At 43.7% G+C, this 18,008-nt stretch overlaps 1 protein-coding gene across 1 annotated transcript in view; it reads left to right on the top strand.

Moving 5' to 3' along the window:
- Positions 1–596: 596 nt before the first annotated feature.
- Positions 597–18,008, top strand: part of GPR112 (G protein-coupled receptor 112) — a 28,773-nt gene continuing 11,361 nt past the window's right edge. The window contains exons 1-6 of the mRNA XM_009881792.1: positions 597–609; positions 1,180–1,797; positions 8,266–8,360; positions 8,685–8,737; positions 17,174–17,339; positions 17,463–17,612. Coding sequence (XP_009880094.1) covers positions 597–609; positions 1,180–1,797; positions 8,266–8,360; positions 8,685–8,737; positions 17,174–17,339; positions 17,463–17,612 — 1,095 coding nt within the window. The remainder of the gene's footprint in view (positions 610–1,179; positions 1,798–8,265; positions 8,361–8,684; positions 8,738–17,173; positions 17,340–17,462; positions 17,613–18,008) is intronic.

The raw sequence follows: 18,008 nt of genomic DNA, 5'->3' as shown, positions 1-18,008 counted from the left end.
ATTGAAGCACCTGTAAACATGTGAGCGTAATGACAAATTAAAGATGCAGATCGGCTGCACAGGAGGGGCCTGGGTTACAATTTGAGTCTGATTAATTTTTCCCACTCTGATGGTGCATATGGGGCCACCTCACCCCCTACAGAAACACTCTGTCGGTGGCAGATGGAGCTGGTGGAAAGGTTGGCTCCTGCCTTCGGTGACCGTGTGCTGCTGTCTAACCGTGTTGCTTGTGGACCGGTGCTGCTCCATGGCTTTGTGCAGGTCCACAGAGGTTCATGCCTGGGGAAGGGACTTTGTCATGGCTGGCGGTGACGGCAGTGGGACCTGCTGAGTAGGACACCACGGCAAATCCAGGAGCCAGAATGGAGAGACGCATCTTAGCATGACACTGGGCTGCCTCCTGTCCAGATGTACAACAGACACTTCATGTGGAGAGAAAAGCCCAGATAAGCAGTGAGAGACCCTCCATAGCTTGCTGGTGCCCCTGCCAGACTGCTCCAGGGACCACGGGTGGCTGAGCCAGAGCCGTCACAGCTACTACTCTGCTACTCTGCAGTCAGAGCTGGGACCACGTGCGGGCAAGTTACTCACTGCCTATGTCGGTCTGCGGTTAGTGTTCCTCAGGGAGGCTGTCTCTGTCAGCAACACCTTTTGAGTAGGTTGTAAAGGTATAATGAGAGAATTTAAAGTAATGAAGAAAAACGGTGCCCAGACAAACTCTCCAGAGCCTGAGAAAAGGAAAACCATTATGATTTTTATTTTTAGCAGAAACCTTGACCCAAAGCCTGAACATCTGGGGTGGGACATATCACCTGGGAGTGAAATCTGCAAGCTATTCATTTCCCAGAGTGTGCTGAACCAAGACCTTTGCACTGGACACCTGTACTGATACTGGATCACGTGTACCCTAGACCTGAACTCTGTGTTGATTCCTATTTGGCATGTCTTGAGGATTTCAACTGTTCCTTTGCAGAATTAAACTCATCTTCTCTTTACTGGTAGTGTGAGTGGTCTCAGAATTAAGTTTCAAAGGCAGCAGAAACTAGAATAGAAGAAACTTTTAATTTTTTAATCAACATTAAGGGAAGTACCCGAATGAGGTCATATTGCAGCTTTTCCTTTGAAAGTGACACTTTATTTCCCTTCTTTACCCTCTCTCCTAATGCTTTTTTCTTACAGAAACACGTTCTCTGCATGGAGAAAGACTGGATTTACTGGGAAGGAATGACAAGTACGTGTCTCTTATCAACTACAGCATCCCTCAGCTATGTCAGTTCACGGTGTGCATTGACCTAAACCGGACAGCCAATGTCAGCTCTTGGGCAGCGTTTTCCTACGACACTAACAATACCTCCACTGACATAAATGACATAGAGCTCGGGCTCTCTGGAGAAAACAAGCAGTTGAGATTGTATCTTTTTGGCACCAGACGAGACATCGAGATCGATCTGGCCCTTTTGGTGTGGTATAGTGTGTGCTGCTTGTGGGACAGCAGGAAACAACTGCTGGAGGTCTACTGCAACGGTGGTCTTGTGCACACCGAAACCATTGGCAGCGCTGAGTGCCTGAAACCCAACGGTAGCCTGGTGCTGGGTCATCTGCACAAAAGAAAGGATGGCTTTATTGTGCGGGTGAGCAACAGCTTCATTGGCAGCTTGTACTACTTCCAAATGTGGGACCATGTGATGGGTCGGGAAGAGCTGCTGGACTGTGCCATGGGCAATACTGTCAGCTGGAAGGAAGACTACTGGAACTTCAGCAGCATCCTTCCCGTTGCAGACCGTCACCTGCGCTGTGGTGAGTCTTTGCTATATTTTCTCTTCTTGGGGCTTGCGTGTTGCCGAGGATCACAGACAGAGAGTAGGGAACCCTCCGCTGCTTAGGAATTGTCTGATGGCTTCTGAGTCACCGCTGCTGTGATTGAGACGAGGAATGGACAGAGCTGTAGCTACACACGTGACATTGCCTGCTCACCCCACCCACACAGGCTCTTCTTGAAGCAGATACAGAGGTTGTGGATGAGGGAAGGGTGGCAGGGGCAGGCTCTGCCACCAAAGTCCCCTGGAGGCTGCTGGCAGGTGGCATCTTTTAGATGAACCTTCTAGTGGTTCATCCTTCTGCTGGGGCACCAACCTGCTACTCAGCTGGGCTGGCACTGGGTGAGGTAGGTTGGACACAGAAATTCTCTTCCAACGTGTTTAACAATATTTAACTAGAGCCATTAGTTAGGTGATGGTAATAATTTTTCTGCAAGACTCCTGTCTGTTGTACGCCCTAAATGGATGTTGCTTCACTGGAAAACACTCCTTAGCAGTGTTTTGTGTTATCCCATCATTCGATCCTGATATCTGTATGTACCACACAGTATTTAAACTGCACAGTATTAAAACAGGACCGAGGTTGACTAATTGACTGATTGACTGACTAATTTACACAAAGCCAATGACATGCCATGATATTTAGGTGTTCCACCACAGTAGTGAACGCATCTTTACTAATCCTCTATAAGATGATGGCTTCACAGGGAAAGCAGAGGCACAGTCTGAAGTAATCGGTCATTTCTGATGTCCAGTTTGGGAATCCAGGAGCGTCCCATCAGACTGCACGTCTCCATCGAGTGCAGCATCCGCTGCCTTCACCGCAGTTCCCACCGTGCTTTCCCATCTCCTGTTCCAGGTTTCATCCAACCAGGGCCCAAGGCAATGAGAAATGCATCAGGAAATCACCGACTGCCGCTGAAACCTGTGCTTGGAGGGATTTCCCCCACCTCCCTCATTGCACACCCCCTCGCTCTGCACCGAAGAACACAGGCACTAATAACAATTGCTGTAAATTACAACCTTCCCATCTGTCTCTTGGCTCCCTGCCCCACTGCCTTTATCCAGGCAGTCCTCCTTCTGCACTGCATCTTGCCAGAGCTGTTTACTCCCCGCTGTCCCAGGCTGGGGGGAGGGACGTGATCTGATGAGGAGGGAGGAGGAAGGCTCAGTTTCCCTTTTCCAATTAACACCTTTGCCCTTGGGCCCATTCGCTCTGTGGGAAAGGTGTGTGCTTGGCTTGGCAAGGAGTTGTGAGAAGCTTAGTCAGGTTTGCTGATGAAAAGTTTAGAAGCTAAAATCAAAGCCTCCACTCAGTGTCCCCGGAATTTGATTTTTCAAAAACAATAACGTGGACTAATTTGAGCAGCTTTTTAGTGAGACCAAGCACATTAGAGAGAGGCTTGCAATGGTCAAAGCATATTTTCCCCCCAAAGCAGTCCCCAAGACCCAGGTGATTTCCCCTACTTAGGATTCTCCAGTGCAGCCTGAACTGGACATTCAGTCTGGAAAATGCTGACCCAAATATTCAAGGGTTACCAGCAAGAAGAAACAGCAGCGTGACTCACAAGTGATGAACTACACCAACAGGCACCAGGGTCAGTCTTGCCCGTGGTGCCGTAAGCCGTTGGATCTGCACTGGGAGAGGGGTTATTAGAATCTGACGTTTTCCCAAGAGCAATAACTAAGATGACTGTTGTGAGGTCCTAGTTATAGAGATGTTCATAGAATTTAATCACGTTTGAAAATCTGTCATGTGTCAGATCTTGGCAAGACCTTTGTTTCCACTATACATCTTACTCTTACTTTAATTAATCGAAATTCATGGAGACATACTGATGATACAGTAGGTAGGAATAACAGTGAGTGGTGTAAACACATACTGAGATTTATGTTCTGTCTATCAGACAGGGGAAGCTGCACCTGCCTGTAGTTTGTATGGATTGTCTATACGGGGTCATACATATTGAGTCTACCTGAGAACATCTGGAGCACACATATAAGAAACAGTTGTGCCAGAGTGTTGCTGTGTAATGAAATGTCACAGGGAAGTGCCATTTCAATGCTGATGTCATGACTCAAATTGGTTCTTATGCCCTATGACAATTACTAGCTGCAAGGTTTGCTTCTGGTGTTTATATACGTTGTTTATAGTCCTGTTCATTGTTCGGTTCACCTTGACAGCAGACAGTTGATGCAATTGCACTGGGAATTGGGCAACCTGCTTTGTTTTGGAAATCCTACGTTACTTTTGGAAAGCCAGGGCTCATTTAGGCGAAGTGAGTGAAACTTCTCATATGAATGCAGCAGGAAGCAGCCTTAAGAAGGTGTGTTGACTTTTTATAAGTGATATAAATATCATAGCAATTGCACTGGCTTCACTTGATAGCAGGAGTGAAGTTATTGTTCTGCCTTTGCTTTTTTCCCCAAATTCTTGAAGATGATCCTTTACTTTTCCAGCTCAGCCAGGCCTTTGCTAAAAGTTTAGAAGTAAAAGTGTGTGTTCTCATCCTCTTACTGACTCACAGTCTTCATCTCTTCCTCCCCCTACCCCACCCACACACTGATTCCTGATTTTCTTCTTAATTTTAAATAATCTGGGAGAGGGATGAATATACAACATCTGAAAATGACTGCTAATAATATAAAATATGTATTTATTACAGTTCTCTTATTGGTTGGTCTATTTTTTGCTGCTTTTCTGTTGGAAACCATACATTTTTACAGGATGCCAAATAAACCATTTATTAAATTATCAAATCAAAATCCATGACTAGGACTTTAAAAATGTCAGTGGTACAGTATTTTTCTAGCTTCAGATCTCATCTGTCATCACTCCTTAGCCCTCACTTCGTGAATGGAATTACATGCATGTTAATTAAGCAAATGAAGTTACAGGATGCAGGTGGCTAGTCCTACACCTGCCTGCTGGTAATGATCTTTGACGTGTGAGAATAAACAGATTCTTTTTTCTTCAGGTGATAATGAGAAAGAGAAAGAAATAAATTAGAATCTGCGAAGTTGTAATTATACTTCATTTGTCAGGAGATGAGAATGGCATTGGGAGTTACCTTCCTGATTAGAATGGGTTTGGGTTTTGTTTGGCCATTTCTCTATAATTTTTTTTCTTTTCCCTAGCAGATTTTTCTGATTCATCCTGGCTGACACTGGGTGATATCATACATCACCCCTGAGGCAACGGTTTTGAAACATTACACTGATAACAACAGGAACAGAGAGGAGCCTGTAATCACCCATCTCTATGCAGATCGCCCCTATCTGGAGAGGATCTGCAGCACTCTAACAGCCAGGAGGACAAGGCAAACCCTAGGTGTACCAACAGTTTGGTTATGGCTTGACAAATCATAGCCTAATGCCATGTCTGTATTTCTATAAGAAAAGAAAAAAGAATTTATTCCAGTGATAGGGGATGTCTGCACTGCACTGGCCCTCCGCATTCTCCTCACACTCCCTATATGGCAGCAGATCTTAAAAAAGCTTATAACAAGATGCTGATTTTCTGTCAGCTTGAAACCAGGGACTAACTAGTTGTAGTATCCCACTGGGGCTCAGAGGACCCATCTCTGCCGCTTCGCACCACGGGAAGGTATATGGGTTTCCACTAGAAGTTTAAACTGTGGGATTAAAGTCACTGGAGATGCTGGAATAGCTGCCTCTCCGCAGCACTGGAGGTCAGGTACTCTGGGTTTTGCTCTTTGTGTTCTCAGGGCAGCGTGTGTTGTGAGGACGGGGAGGGCTTGGTGTACGCGGGTGCTGGAGGAACAAGCACAGCCCCTTAATTTCAGGACCTTGCGTTTTCTTTAGAGGAATTGTTTTCCTTTGTCTCTAGGTTTTGCTTTTAATTCTGTAGATACTTCTGGTTTCTTGTTTTCTGCATATTCATGCGTATGTCAAACCATGTTAGTAGCTATTGGTAGGAGGTCTGTATATTGAATATCTCGGTCTGTCTTGCAGCTCGATGATCTAAGCCTGCGGATCTTTTCCAAATAAAGAATCAGCAAATAGCCATTATGTCAGGTCATGTTTCTGACCTACTGCAGGCAATGTGGCAATGAAGTGGCAATGTGGCAGCTTGCTGCTGGACTTGCTAGCGTTTTAGTGGAAGAGTGAAGCAGAGTAAATTAGTCCTCTTATTTCCAACAGTTTAGTACCATCTCAGAAGCAAAAGGCCTGAGTAAAGAGGAGAGACGTCCAAATGAAAAGCTAAGACTTGTCAAGCACCATGGCAAAAGCAGGCTTGCCATTTCGACAGCTTTCTGTATCCCCTGGGAGCAGCAGGGACTGCGCTACTAAGAGCACTGCCCTGCAAACGCAGGTTGCTGGAGAGTTTGATCTTTGGAACAGCCCGAGCATCTTTTCCACACCCCATCCCACTGCCTTCAGCTGCGGAGGAGCGTCCTGGCTCAGCTCTCCGCCAGCTCTGAGCCTCTGCTGATGATACGACTGGGGCTGAAACCCCTGGTTCCTAGGTCATGAGATGACACCAAAACACAGACTGGAACCTCCGAGGAGCATTTGGAGGCGGCAGGTCTGAGTTGAATACTGAAGGGTCTGAGCTTGCTCTGCAAGAGCCAGCCTTGGAGAGACAACTCAGAGCTGGACTTTCAATAGCTTTATTGTCCTCTTGAATATCTTGAACTTGTCCATGAAGCTAGAACTCGGAAATTGCTCCGGTTTGACCTTGTGCTGAGTGCACAGGCTGTGGCTTAATGCAAAGGGTAAAATTACTTGTTCGTCTAGGAAGCAGAACCTTGTAGCGCGCCTGTTCAGTAGGGGCTTTTGACTTCAGCTGTCCTTTCAACTTCACAAAATAATTTGAAGGTATTTAGGATAAAAATAGGAGGCTTCAAGTTGTTAACAGCCCCTGTTTCTGTTATTGTACATGGATGTATTGCCACTGATTTGAATGGGTCAGAGATGGGCTGTTGCATTTTAAGCATGGGTGAGTCTCCTTACCTTGAACTGCAGTAGAAACAACAATGTTTTGTGAAGCGTGGCCTTATCCTATTTATTTGCAGCCCCACTCCTTATTCATAGACATTTGGCTTTGTATTCATATGTTAAGTTTATTTCTCTTAGTCAGAGCTAGAATGTCAAGTCTCTGACAGTCATGTGAGTGAATAAAAAACCCACCAATTACCAGCATAGCAAGGAAACCGTACCTCTAGAGCAAAATGTTGTGATCCTGCTTTTCTTTCATCACGGAGGCCTGTAATGTTATACGGTGATTCGGTTCACTGCAGTTTTCTGTAGTACATGTGACAAGCGTCACCCGTTTTGTCCCTGTCTGCCTGGTGATGTGGCAGATTGCATGTGAAATGCAAAAATCATATCTGCTTTGACAAGGTGATTCACTTCAAGGAAAATTAGCTACCAACGAATTCTCAGAATTCTTTACTTTGAAAACAACAGGCAGGATGGCCAGCATTTTTCATGGGAATCCTTATGCCAGGTTATCATTAAACTGGAGACCATGAACATCAATGTTCATCTCACATTTGCTGCTGCACGTTAACCCGTTAGCATTCAGTGTTTGACAAATGCCTTTCCTGAAGGCTGGCACAGGTTACACCAGCAAGAAGGGAACAGAGAGATAACTGCTCTTCAAGAGGAGCAATGAAAAAAGATAACATCGCATAAACTCTGGTCTGCCTTGTGACCTAAACTCTGCATATCCTGTTTTCTCCTTTGTTACACTTTACTCTGGAGAAATTAAAAAAAAAACACATGTAGGTGTATTTTCCCCTTTTGCCTTCACCCTGCAGAGGTCAACAGCAGCTCTTTGTTACAATGACCTTCCCTGAAGAACCCATACCACCCTCTCACCTGGACTATGCTCTTCCTTACACTTTTGCCACAGTGGATTTTTATGCCTTTTGATGTTCCTTTCAGCAGGCTCGAGTGAAGCACCGTCAACAAGGGCTCCTACGCTGCTCCCATTATCTCCAACCAGTAGTACCAATGGTACCATTCCACGTAAGTGCTGAACGAGGCTGTTTTAAATGCTGACATGACCATCACTGACACTGGTTGACACCACACAGGTGACAATTGAAGACTCAGTCACGTTTCGGCTATTGCTGCTTAGCAAGGTGTTGTACGTCACCAGATCCCCCTATCTCTTCCTATGCATTCTCCTCAGCAGGCAGTAAAAGCCAAGCTAGTGTGCCCACAAGTACAAACCACAACTCGTTTGTTAAGGTGTGACAACTTGACCGTGTGTTCGGGCCCTGAGGCTCTTGAATGAAATTTCTAGCAATGCAGCAGTAATCCAGACTCGGACACTTGGAGCATGGGATTTCCCAAAGAGCCTCGGTGGCCGTGGGAATGGGAAACATTGAACGGAGGGGTCAGGAGATGGGAAGGGGCGCAGGCGCCCCTCTGTGCAAACGACAGGGTGCATCTCACTTCTCTTCTCTCCTTACAGTCAGCTTCTTTAACGTTGACATGAACTTCTCTCTTTTCTACAAAACGGCGAGAGCTCCCGATTACTATGATGCAAGGAAGCTTCTTGAAAACTGGGTGAGTAGCTTCCTTTTCTCATTCTTGTGTATTTCTAGCAAGTATCAGACGATGAGGACAGCTGGTACAGAATGCAAACTTATGGGACAACATAGAAATGAGTAGCCACGTGACAATATTGTGGCATTTCAGAATCATGTTATCCAACGCATTTCTAACAGGATAAAATTAAATTCAGAAGGAAGAGGAAAGTGTTGACATTTTGCAAACATTTTTAGCCATTTTCATTGGGATTTAGAATCTTGATGACAAGTCTAAATTTACAAGCAGGTCTAGATAAAGTATCAATAAATCAAGTTAATAAAAATGTTGTTTTCTTTCCAGTTCAGTGTCATATTTACTGGAGAAGAATTTGCTGTGACAAACTTTAAAGTCAGGTAAGCCTCTGGCTGTATAGTGGTGTCACCTTGACCCTCTGTCCTTTGAGCAAAATTGCAGCCAGGTTCCAAATACCCATTTCACAACTGACCAGTCCCGTGACAAGGGTGTAAACCAAACCCCCAGATCTGTGCAACTGTGATCATGTGGAACGCTCCCATTTTGTTTACTGGGCTCATTCACCTGAAAATATATATCCTGCCTAATGCAAGGCAAGTAGCTGCTGCCAAGCTGAGACCTCATCTTGGGCCATAGAAATTGGTTGACGATGAAGATGAAATTTTTGCTGCCTCTGCAGCGTGTGAGCAATGCGTCGTGTGGGCTGATGTATCTGTTGTGCCATCCTGGCAATTCAAAAAGAACAGCAGTTGGTACTTGCGGGCACCGGTACCTGCAGGGTTCAGTCACACTAGTACTGCTGAAGTCCTGTTTCGGCGATTGCATGTGAATGCCAAGGAGTTTACAGGTCTCATCCATCCGCAGAGTGAGGGACATAGGCCCCGGAGGGCTGTGTAAGTAGGTACATACTGGCTCTTGTGTGGCAGTGTCTAATGAAAGGGTATTGTTCCAAACCCCTGCTCAGAAACAACGGTTTGTTGCACAAGACTCCTCTATTTCATACCTTTTAGCCCAATCCAGCTGTATTCATATCCCAATGGTGAGCAGCTCAGAGGTATATTTAGCAATTCATAGAAGTATCACTTGTACAGACATGGCGTTTTATCATTTTATGCATATTTTGGCTTCCTACTTTCTTCTCCAACTTCCACAGTTACCGCTTGCTTTACAAATGACAATACAGTAACACACTGCACTGTTTAGATGGGGTAAATCCAGTTTGGAGAACTGTAAGAGAAGAGCGGGTCCCATTCTGGAAGAAGCATTTTTTGTCAGGGTGCATATCTGCTACAGCACATGGTTGTGGCGATTTATGTAGATACACCTATGCAGAATTAAAGATGACTTCTCTGCTGCAAGGTCTGGCTCATTGCTGTTGTGAGATTTTTTTTTTTTACATCATAGCAGAACAGGGCATGTTATATTTATATGCTTACTATGAAATAACTAGTCTATTCTCTTTTGCTTGCAGGGGTAATTATCCACAAAGCAATGTCTATAAGAGGACTCATGTATGTAATTTGTTATTTTCTGATTTAGAACCTTACTTCTGCACAGAGGATATAGTAGTTGCATGGCCTAAATGCTGATACTATTGTATTTTGCTGAAATTATTAAATATTGACCTTCAGTCTGGTAGGTGTATCCCATGTAAATAGTTGGGCTGGAGAGCCACTGTGTCTCAGTAGATCCTGATACGTTCTGTGCAGACAAAGGAATGCTGGATGTGCCCAGCGCTATCTGCAATAGCCTTCCGGTGAGCGTCAGATATAGATCTGCTCTGCTCTCTGCATGAGGCAGCATCAATGCACTATGAGGTTCTGTTTTATCCTGATGTACCTCTAGAAGTACTGTGAAACAAAGGCTACCTAAGAGAGTCGGGTCTTAATAATATTTAAAGCAAGAGGGTCTATTTTAATGAGCACACTAAGTTTCTCCTGTTTGCTTTCCTTAAAATCCAACTTGCACCAGTTGATTTTAACCAGCTTCAAACTTTTTGTTTCCTTCTATGCAAACTGACGATGAAGGTAAAGCAGATGGCACAAAGGTAAGACCCGTGGTTATGAGCTGGGTTTCCATAGTTCACACTGATTTCATTTTTAGGGTGAGGAGGAATTATACTCCTCGGCTGTTTTAGTTTCAGAGTAACTGTGGAAACTTTAGGTGTCTAAAACAGCAAAGCACAGTAATGCTTGACTTTGGGAAATGTATTAGAGCATCCCAGGTTTCCCTCTCATACCCTGTGTCTTCAGAGGCTCAAAGTGCTTCCATGGCCAGCCAGGAGGTTTGCACTCAATATAAGAGCTGGCTGTGAGCAGTATCCTTCACTGGGGCCAGAACAGTGAGTGGACAATGTCCAAGAAGTCTGCCAGGGTGAATGCTGCACCTCTTCGGCAGGAAATCCTAATTGTCTTCTGACCTTAGGCCAGAAGAGAAAGGAGAGTTGGGTTCCCATCACCTTCAAGGGGTTGCAAGTGGTTTACAAAGGCTATGCTGAATGGGGAACAACTGTGGAGAAACAGGAGTGAGCTGCAAACACTTGAAACATCCCAGTCCTAAGGAAAATTAGAGGTCAGTTAAATTAGACGTCCGTTGAGATGATCCACCCACAACTGACAGCTGGCTTTTGCTTCTTTCTGCCATGTATTAAGCCACTCAAAGATTGAGATAACAGTCTTTCCAAAACTCCTATAGTCAGCAAACGTAGTTATCCAGAAGAATAGCTGTTTTGAGGAGAAAAAAGCTGGAATCCAGTGGAGCCACTGAAAGCCCTTAGTTAAATCTCGGTTTTCCAGGGAGCCTTGGAGTCTGCCACCTCCATTTGGACACAGAGGTGCTCAAGTACCTGATAGTTTTATGACTAGCTCACTCCAAACTTTAAAACATGGTTGAAAAATGCTTGAATGCTTGCTTCTGACAGAGATGTTCCTTTGCCAAGATAATGTGATTAGGAAACCTTTTGAGGTATTTGCCATGAAACTATAAATAGATCCTTGTACCTTTAGTCCCAATAATTTGTACTTTAGAAAGCATTTCCAGCGATAAGGTACTAGTGTACATAAGAAGTGGCGTTTGGTGACATTTGCCATAGGATTGCACTTATGATGAACAAAACACATACATAAATTATCCAATTCAATACAGTTTTCTGAGTTACTCATTAATTTTGTAGCCTCTTATAATTGCAAAGTGTTACCAATATGGTACCTGTGTTTGTGTATTATATTTGTAGCTATGTTTGTAAGGCCATTATAAAGGCCACTTCACTTGACATGCAAGAAGTGCTGAGTCTCAAGATCAAACAGCTGCTGAATGACACTTACGAAGAGGGATCATTATCCTTATATGTGAAACCTGAAGATGTGGCTGTCAAGCCAATAGGTAACATTTCATTAAAACCTCATTGAAATCCTATGCTTTGTAACTCTGGCTACAAGTGTTTTATCTAATTGAAACTTTGTGGAGAGATTAGGGCTAGAAAGCATCCCCACAAGCAGCCTGACTGACCTCATCCGATGCACAAGATGTAGAACATCATGCAATGACAGCATGATCAAAAACTTGGGTTCCAGACAAACGGAGGTGAGCTAAAACTTGAATCCTGGGGCTGAGGCAGGTCTGAGCACCTCTGTAGCGAAGGGAAGGTGGGGCTGATGCTGCTGCAAACCCAGGGGCTCCTGCTCATAGCCAGTGCCCCCGAGCCTGGCTTGTGGAGGGAGAGTGGAGCCAGACACCGAAAACAAACCCATTGCTGACATTCTCTTAATGCCAGTGCATATTGGATCAAGCCTCAGAGAGCAAATAATCTCTTTGTTGGTTTGGTTGCAATCTCTATCGCTCCTGAAAACACAGAAGTAAGCCAAAGATAAGAGCTACCAGACTGTACCTGAAACGCAAAAGCACATTTTATAAAGAAGACTTACAAAAGATCAGCTGCAGACAACAAAACTACAAGCCTGGAGGAAAGGCACTGATGGGATAATGAGGGGCAGTGTGAAAGCACCTACAGATAGATTAGAGAAGCCTGCAGGATGTACTGCCATTAGATACAGTTTGTGATGCTGGGAAACTAACACTTTACCTGAGAACTGACCTTGCCAAACAAAAGAGAAATAGATTGCAGAAGAACTAGACAAAATAGTTAAGCAAAATGTTTTCTTGCAGCCAGTAAACTTGTAAAATACTCCTAGCCAGTCTGCAAATTACAGCTCATTCCCATCAGGAACGGAGGTCCAGAGAACAGCTGGGTCCCTGGGTGTCAGGAGGGGGGGTGTCTTCTTTTTGACTATCAAATCTTTTTAAAGAGCTTTTATGTATTTCTTCCCCAGCACTAATGGATTGTCCAGAAAGCTTTTCACACACAGCCTACAAGGGGAATTATTCCTGGCCGCTAACAAGTCCAGCTACCAAAGCGGAGGTCAGCTGCAGGAAAAACCCTCTGCAGTCTGCTCAAAGGAGCTGGTGAGTGAGGAGATCATCTCATTTTGGTTCTTCCACGGGAAACAGGAGGGAGGGCCAGCCTTGGTGGGATGGGAATCCAGATGGCAGTCTGTCACAGCACACGGCAGCGCCGTGCCAAGGAAGATGGAAAGTATACAGGGCCAGTCCGGCACGGGCTGCAGGAAAAGGGAGTGTTGCACCGTTTCCATCACCTGCAGCCCGTGCAAGCCCGCCTAGTAGGAAGCTGAGTTCCTGCTTGAGCAGGGAGGGGAAAGAGATGCACTGTGGCCTTTTGTGCCATCCCTTCTTGGCTCTCTGCCCTCCAGTACCTCCAGATGCATTTCAAATTGCCCTGGCATTTGGGCTCTGCTCCCACTCTGCTAAATGAGTGCTAAGCCAGATTTGACTTGCAAGTCAGTTTGCAAAATTGGGGTAATTAATTACATTTTTAGCTACTTAAATGGGAAATATGAGAAACATAAATTATTACATATATTTTCTTGTAACGATGTACGCTGTTTTCATTTTTCAGTGCAATTAATATTGAACTTGAGCAAGCTTTCTGGAAGAAACCAACTATGACTGAATGTAAATTACTGGAAGAACTCCCAAATAATATTTTAGACCTCCATGATATCACGATAACAGACGGTAAGGCACCAGATGCTTCAGTGACACAGTGAATCAAAGTAAAAATAGTTATACTTAGATAACGCTTCTGTTGGACATCTGAAGAACTGAAGTGATAAGGTTGTTTTATGTGTGTCCTCCTCACCTGGTCATCTTAAAGTGTTTTTAACGTAGATGAATTTTGCAGGTGCTTCAAAATTCTCTAGCTAGCACTTTGAAGACTTTTCTCAAATCCTTAGATTTGATACTTAGATTCAGAACTAAGTAAATAACCCATGAATAATGTGACAGTTTTTGCCTGTCTATACTCTCTCCGCACATGAAAGTAGTTTATAACGTCTCATACAAAGAAGCACAAATCATTGTATGGAATTGAAAAAATTATGCTGTCATTCATTTAAGCTATAAGGTAATTTTTACCACTTGATTATACTTTTTTAAAGCTATGACAAACAGTGCAAGTTGTTTGAATGGTGAACAGAAACAATACCATAGCTTATCCACCTACTCACCAGTGGCATCAAATAATAGATCATTGGAAGATCTCTGCAGTTGCACACAGTCTGTCTGACTCCCAGGGTGTAAAACTCTGCTTCTATAAAAAAGATATAGAAGGATGATGAGATGATAAATAGCAAATACAACTTTTCAAACTATACCATTCAGAATTTGCTTCTGCTTCTCTAAGCAAAAGCTTGCTTAAGCAGCGTTTGGGGAGACGGGCGGATCCTGTATAATTTTGAATTCACAAATGCTTGTAAATGTGACCAAAGTTAAAACTAAATATTATTTACAGATAATCTTTATAATCCAAAAGTAGGTGATAATATTCTTATGAAAAGTACACTGGTTGCTTCCTTTAAAATAAAACCTGAGACATTCAGATTTTACTTTGAAGTTTTGCCAGTTTCATTGAGGACTTACTCACTTATTCTTCGGACATTATTTTTAACAGATCAGAAGCTTTATGACCATACAGAAAGAGAAAACTAATTCCTTGCTTTACCATAGAGACATGTAGCTATATAGCTAGACGTATAGCTATGCCACATAAATCTGTACTTTCTTTTTTTTCAGAGAATGCACAAGATGTTGTACAGCATATTTTCTACCTCTTGCCAGATGCAACACTGCATATAGAAGAATTAAAAATCATTGCAAGTAAAGTTTCTGATATTGTAAGGCTTGCAGATATGAGCGTGACACTTGCAGAGACTATATTGTCTATAATAAACTATATTTTGCTGCAAAAAATAGAAGATCAGAACATTAGAAAAATGACTAATAGGTAAGTGAGGTAACTTGCCCAGAAGTGACTTCCTAAGCTAAAAAGGCACCATGGAGTAATTCATTCAGTCTATTAAAATATCCCCGCAAGAGTTAGCAATTTCTGTACTTGGATCTTAAACATGTTTGTGGTTCTTAGCAGTAGAAATTGGTTATTGTGTTGTCAAAGGTGCTTTCACCAGAAGCAGTTCTGCAGAAGTCACCATCACAGAATTGTTCTCTGTGGGCATCTTAGCCTGGAGGCAGATCAGGGAGACTGCCTAGCTGCTATCTCATCTCATCTCATCTCATCTCATCTCATCTCATCTCATCTCATCTCATCTCATCTCATCTCATCGGTGATCTTTACAGCTCAGCAGTGAGGTCTGTTGGCAGGTCAGCCTGGAGACACATATCTGCTCCACCAGCACACCCGGCTGGAGTGCTGTACCTGTGCTGATAAAGATTTTTCAAGCATAGCTATTCCACATTGGATTTAATCTACATTTAGGATTCTACATCCGTTATGTGATTCTCACGCATGCTAAAATCGAGGTTGCTAGATAACTTTAAAAACATCTCTCTCCTTTGAGATCATAAAGGTAACTCAACTACCCGTTTCTGAAATGTCTGGCTTCTCTTGCTGAGCAGTGGACTGTTCAGAAAACTACCACCAGCCTTTACAAAGGCAAATGCGAGTACACAGAGTTTACTCATTACAGATTTGGGCAAGACAGCTCACCCACTTCTCACTGCACGGCCTGAACCTCCAAATAGGAAAGATTATTCTACTTTGCACTGGCAAATCCAGCGCTAACCAACAGCGTAAGAGATGTGGTGTTCATCATATTAAAAAGTCTTTCAGCATCTCTCATTTTAAAGACTGTGCCTATCTGCAATTTTCTCTCACTTAATGTAAAACACTATTTTAATAAGAAATATTAAAATAAGAATTATCAAAAGCAAGAAAAATGAACTTTCCACTTCTGTTGGTGGGGTACAGCCTACGCAACAGCCCAGTTGTTTGTACTGGACAACTATGCACTGCCTTTTCCAACTCAGGAGGCTGCAAGGAGGAGCAGCCAAAAATAGCTTAGAAAATCTGCCAGAGAGAAGCATTGAGTAGCATCGTGATCCTTTTGGCTGTATGCTCTCTCTTCAAAGTCTCCCGCACTGCAGTGTGTGGCGTGGGGGCTCTGATAGCTGCCAGCACTCAACACCTCTGCCTTCTCAAATAGGCTGTGTTGTTGTTTTTTTTTTTTTAAGTGAAATATCCATTACTTTGAATTCTCCTCCCATGAAATGTAAGGTTTTAGGGACAAGGATGATATTCCAATAGGCCGTGGATTCCTGATCCTTAATGGAGATAGAGTTGGTATGTACAGGTTGTAATAAAAACATCTTTACAATTTTTATGGACAGGAGAATCTTAGGTATTTTAATTTTTCCATAAATCAGACCTCAGAAGAGCACAACCGCCTGACAAGCGCTAGCATGATATCCTCACAAGAGCTAATATGTGCTTTCCTTCAGGCCTCGGTAGAAATTTTGGATCCCAGATATTTTGATGAAGTTGGACTCCAGACTTTGCAGCTCCAGGGCAGCTGTGGCTGAAAGTATCCCACAGGGGTCCTTGTGTGTCTGGGACCAATGATGCACGAAGATAACACGAAACCAAAGAAGGCAGGAAGGTTTTCCTTTAGTCTGCCGGGGCCAGCTGTCACACACATTTTCAACAGAGTATTATTGCTTCTTGCATACTGCTGAATAGCCTTAAGGCAGGCCAAACAAGATGTGGAGCTGTCTCTGACTCTTTTAATACCCATGAGCATTAAACAACCCTCATTTGCTGCTTCCTTTCGAATCCAGCTTCTCCATTTCAAAAAAAAAAAAAAAACCAAAGCACTGAGAGGAGGCCCCAGAAAGCCTGTGAAATCTCCATCCTCAGAGATATCAGAGCTTTACTGGACAAGACCTTGAGCAAGCTGACCTACCTTTAAAGTATGCTCTGCCTGGGGGACATGGGGAGTTGCAGAACAGACCTCCAGAGCTCCCTTGCAGATTAAATTATTCTGGCTCTGATCTTTTACCTGAGGGCACAGTTACATGATTGCAAATAATCAAATTAGCAGGTTTTACAAGTTACTGCCTTCCAGATGAAATGCAGTATTTGACTGGGTGCGAATTTTGACTCAGGTCTTCCCAGAACCACCTCATGTTGTCCACACAGGACGGTATCTTCCGCCTGCTAGAGCGGAACTAATTCACTAACTCAACTGCTTGCCATCACCTGACCCTGTGCCAGACAAAATGCCACCTACCCCAAAACGGACCTACTCTGCTTGAGAGATTGCTCCTTGTGATCATAAATCAGAGCAGAGGTTTTTAGCTGATTTTCTCCTGACTGCATATTATGAAGCCAGGAGAACATTTCAAGAGATGTATATTTTTTTTTCCCCTTGCTGTTGCTCTTGATGAAGTATCCTGAAGACAACTGAGGAGATAGGCTATAAAGTGACTTACACAGAAAGAAATACGTCAGTGATAACCACTTCCTTGGCTTTGCTGGTGATGCGTCCAGATCCCAGCGTGTTTGGAGGACTGGCCTTTGGCGTTACCTCCTACAACAGAGGCATGGATCTCAAGGTGAGAGCAAAGTAACACCCCAGGGACCACTCAGTAAATAAGACAATCCTCCTGCTGTTCTGTCCCGCTGTGTATTTGACCCGAGGAAGGCAGCTCTGAGCATGTCATCTCTTTCTCCTGCAGATCAATGTTCAAGAAAACCCTTTCAAAAAGGCCCTGGCCTCAGTGTTTTTGCCGAAGTCACTGAAGAAATTCTTAGGCATCGAGCACTCTGACCCAGACAAGCATTCGAAGATCCAGTTTAAGTTTTTTGGCACGACTTCACTCTTTACAGTAACTACAACTCCTAACATACGCTAACACGGCAGTAATCGGTTGAGCTGTTCTTAGTGTGTACAAAAGAAAAATCCCAATCGCGTCATCTGTTCTGAGCACATTCAGCATCAGACTGATGGAGCACTAAGAAATGTGCAGGGAGAATGTACCCAGGCAGCAAAGCCCTCCCTGTAGCAATGATGCTCTGAGAAGTGTCTGTAGACCTTAGACTTTTTGTTCGTTTTCTGTAGATGATGTTTTATTCCAATACTGCTCTTCTGTAGGAAAAGAACATACCCTCATCTTCCTCTGATAGTAAGCTCTTGTTTAAGGAACATGCACAGTACATGTCAAATATAATGAAAATAATGTCAAGATTTATGTGTCCGTTAAAACCGTAGCAGCACTGATACG

Source organism: Charadrius vociferus, unplaced genomic scaffold (genome assembly GCF_000708025.1).
Source record: "Charadrius vociferus isolate BGI_N301 unplaced genomic scaffold, ASM70802v2 scaffold472, whole genome shotgun sequence".
Classification (NCBI taxonomy): domain Eukaryota; kingdom Metazoa; phylum Chordata; class Aves; order Charadriiformes; family Charadriidae; genus Charadrius; species Charadrius vociferus.
This window is presented reverse-complemented; position numbering and strand designations above follow the sequence as displayed.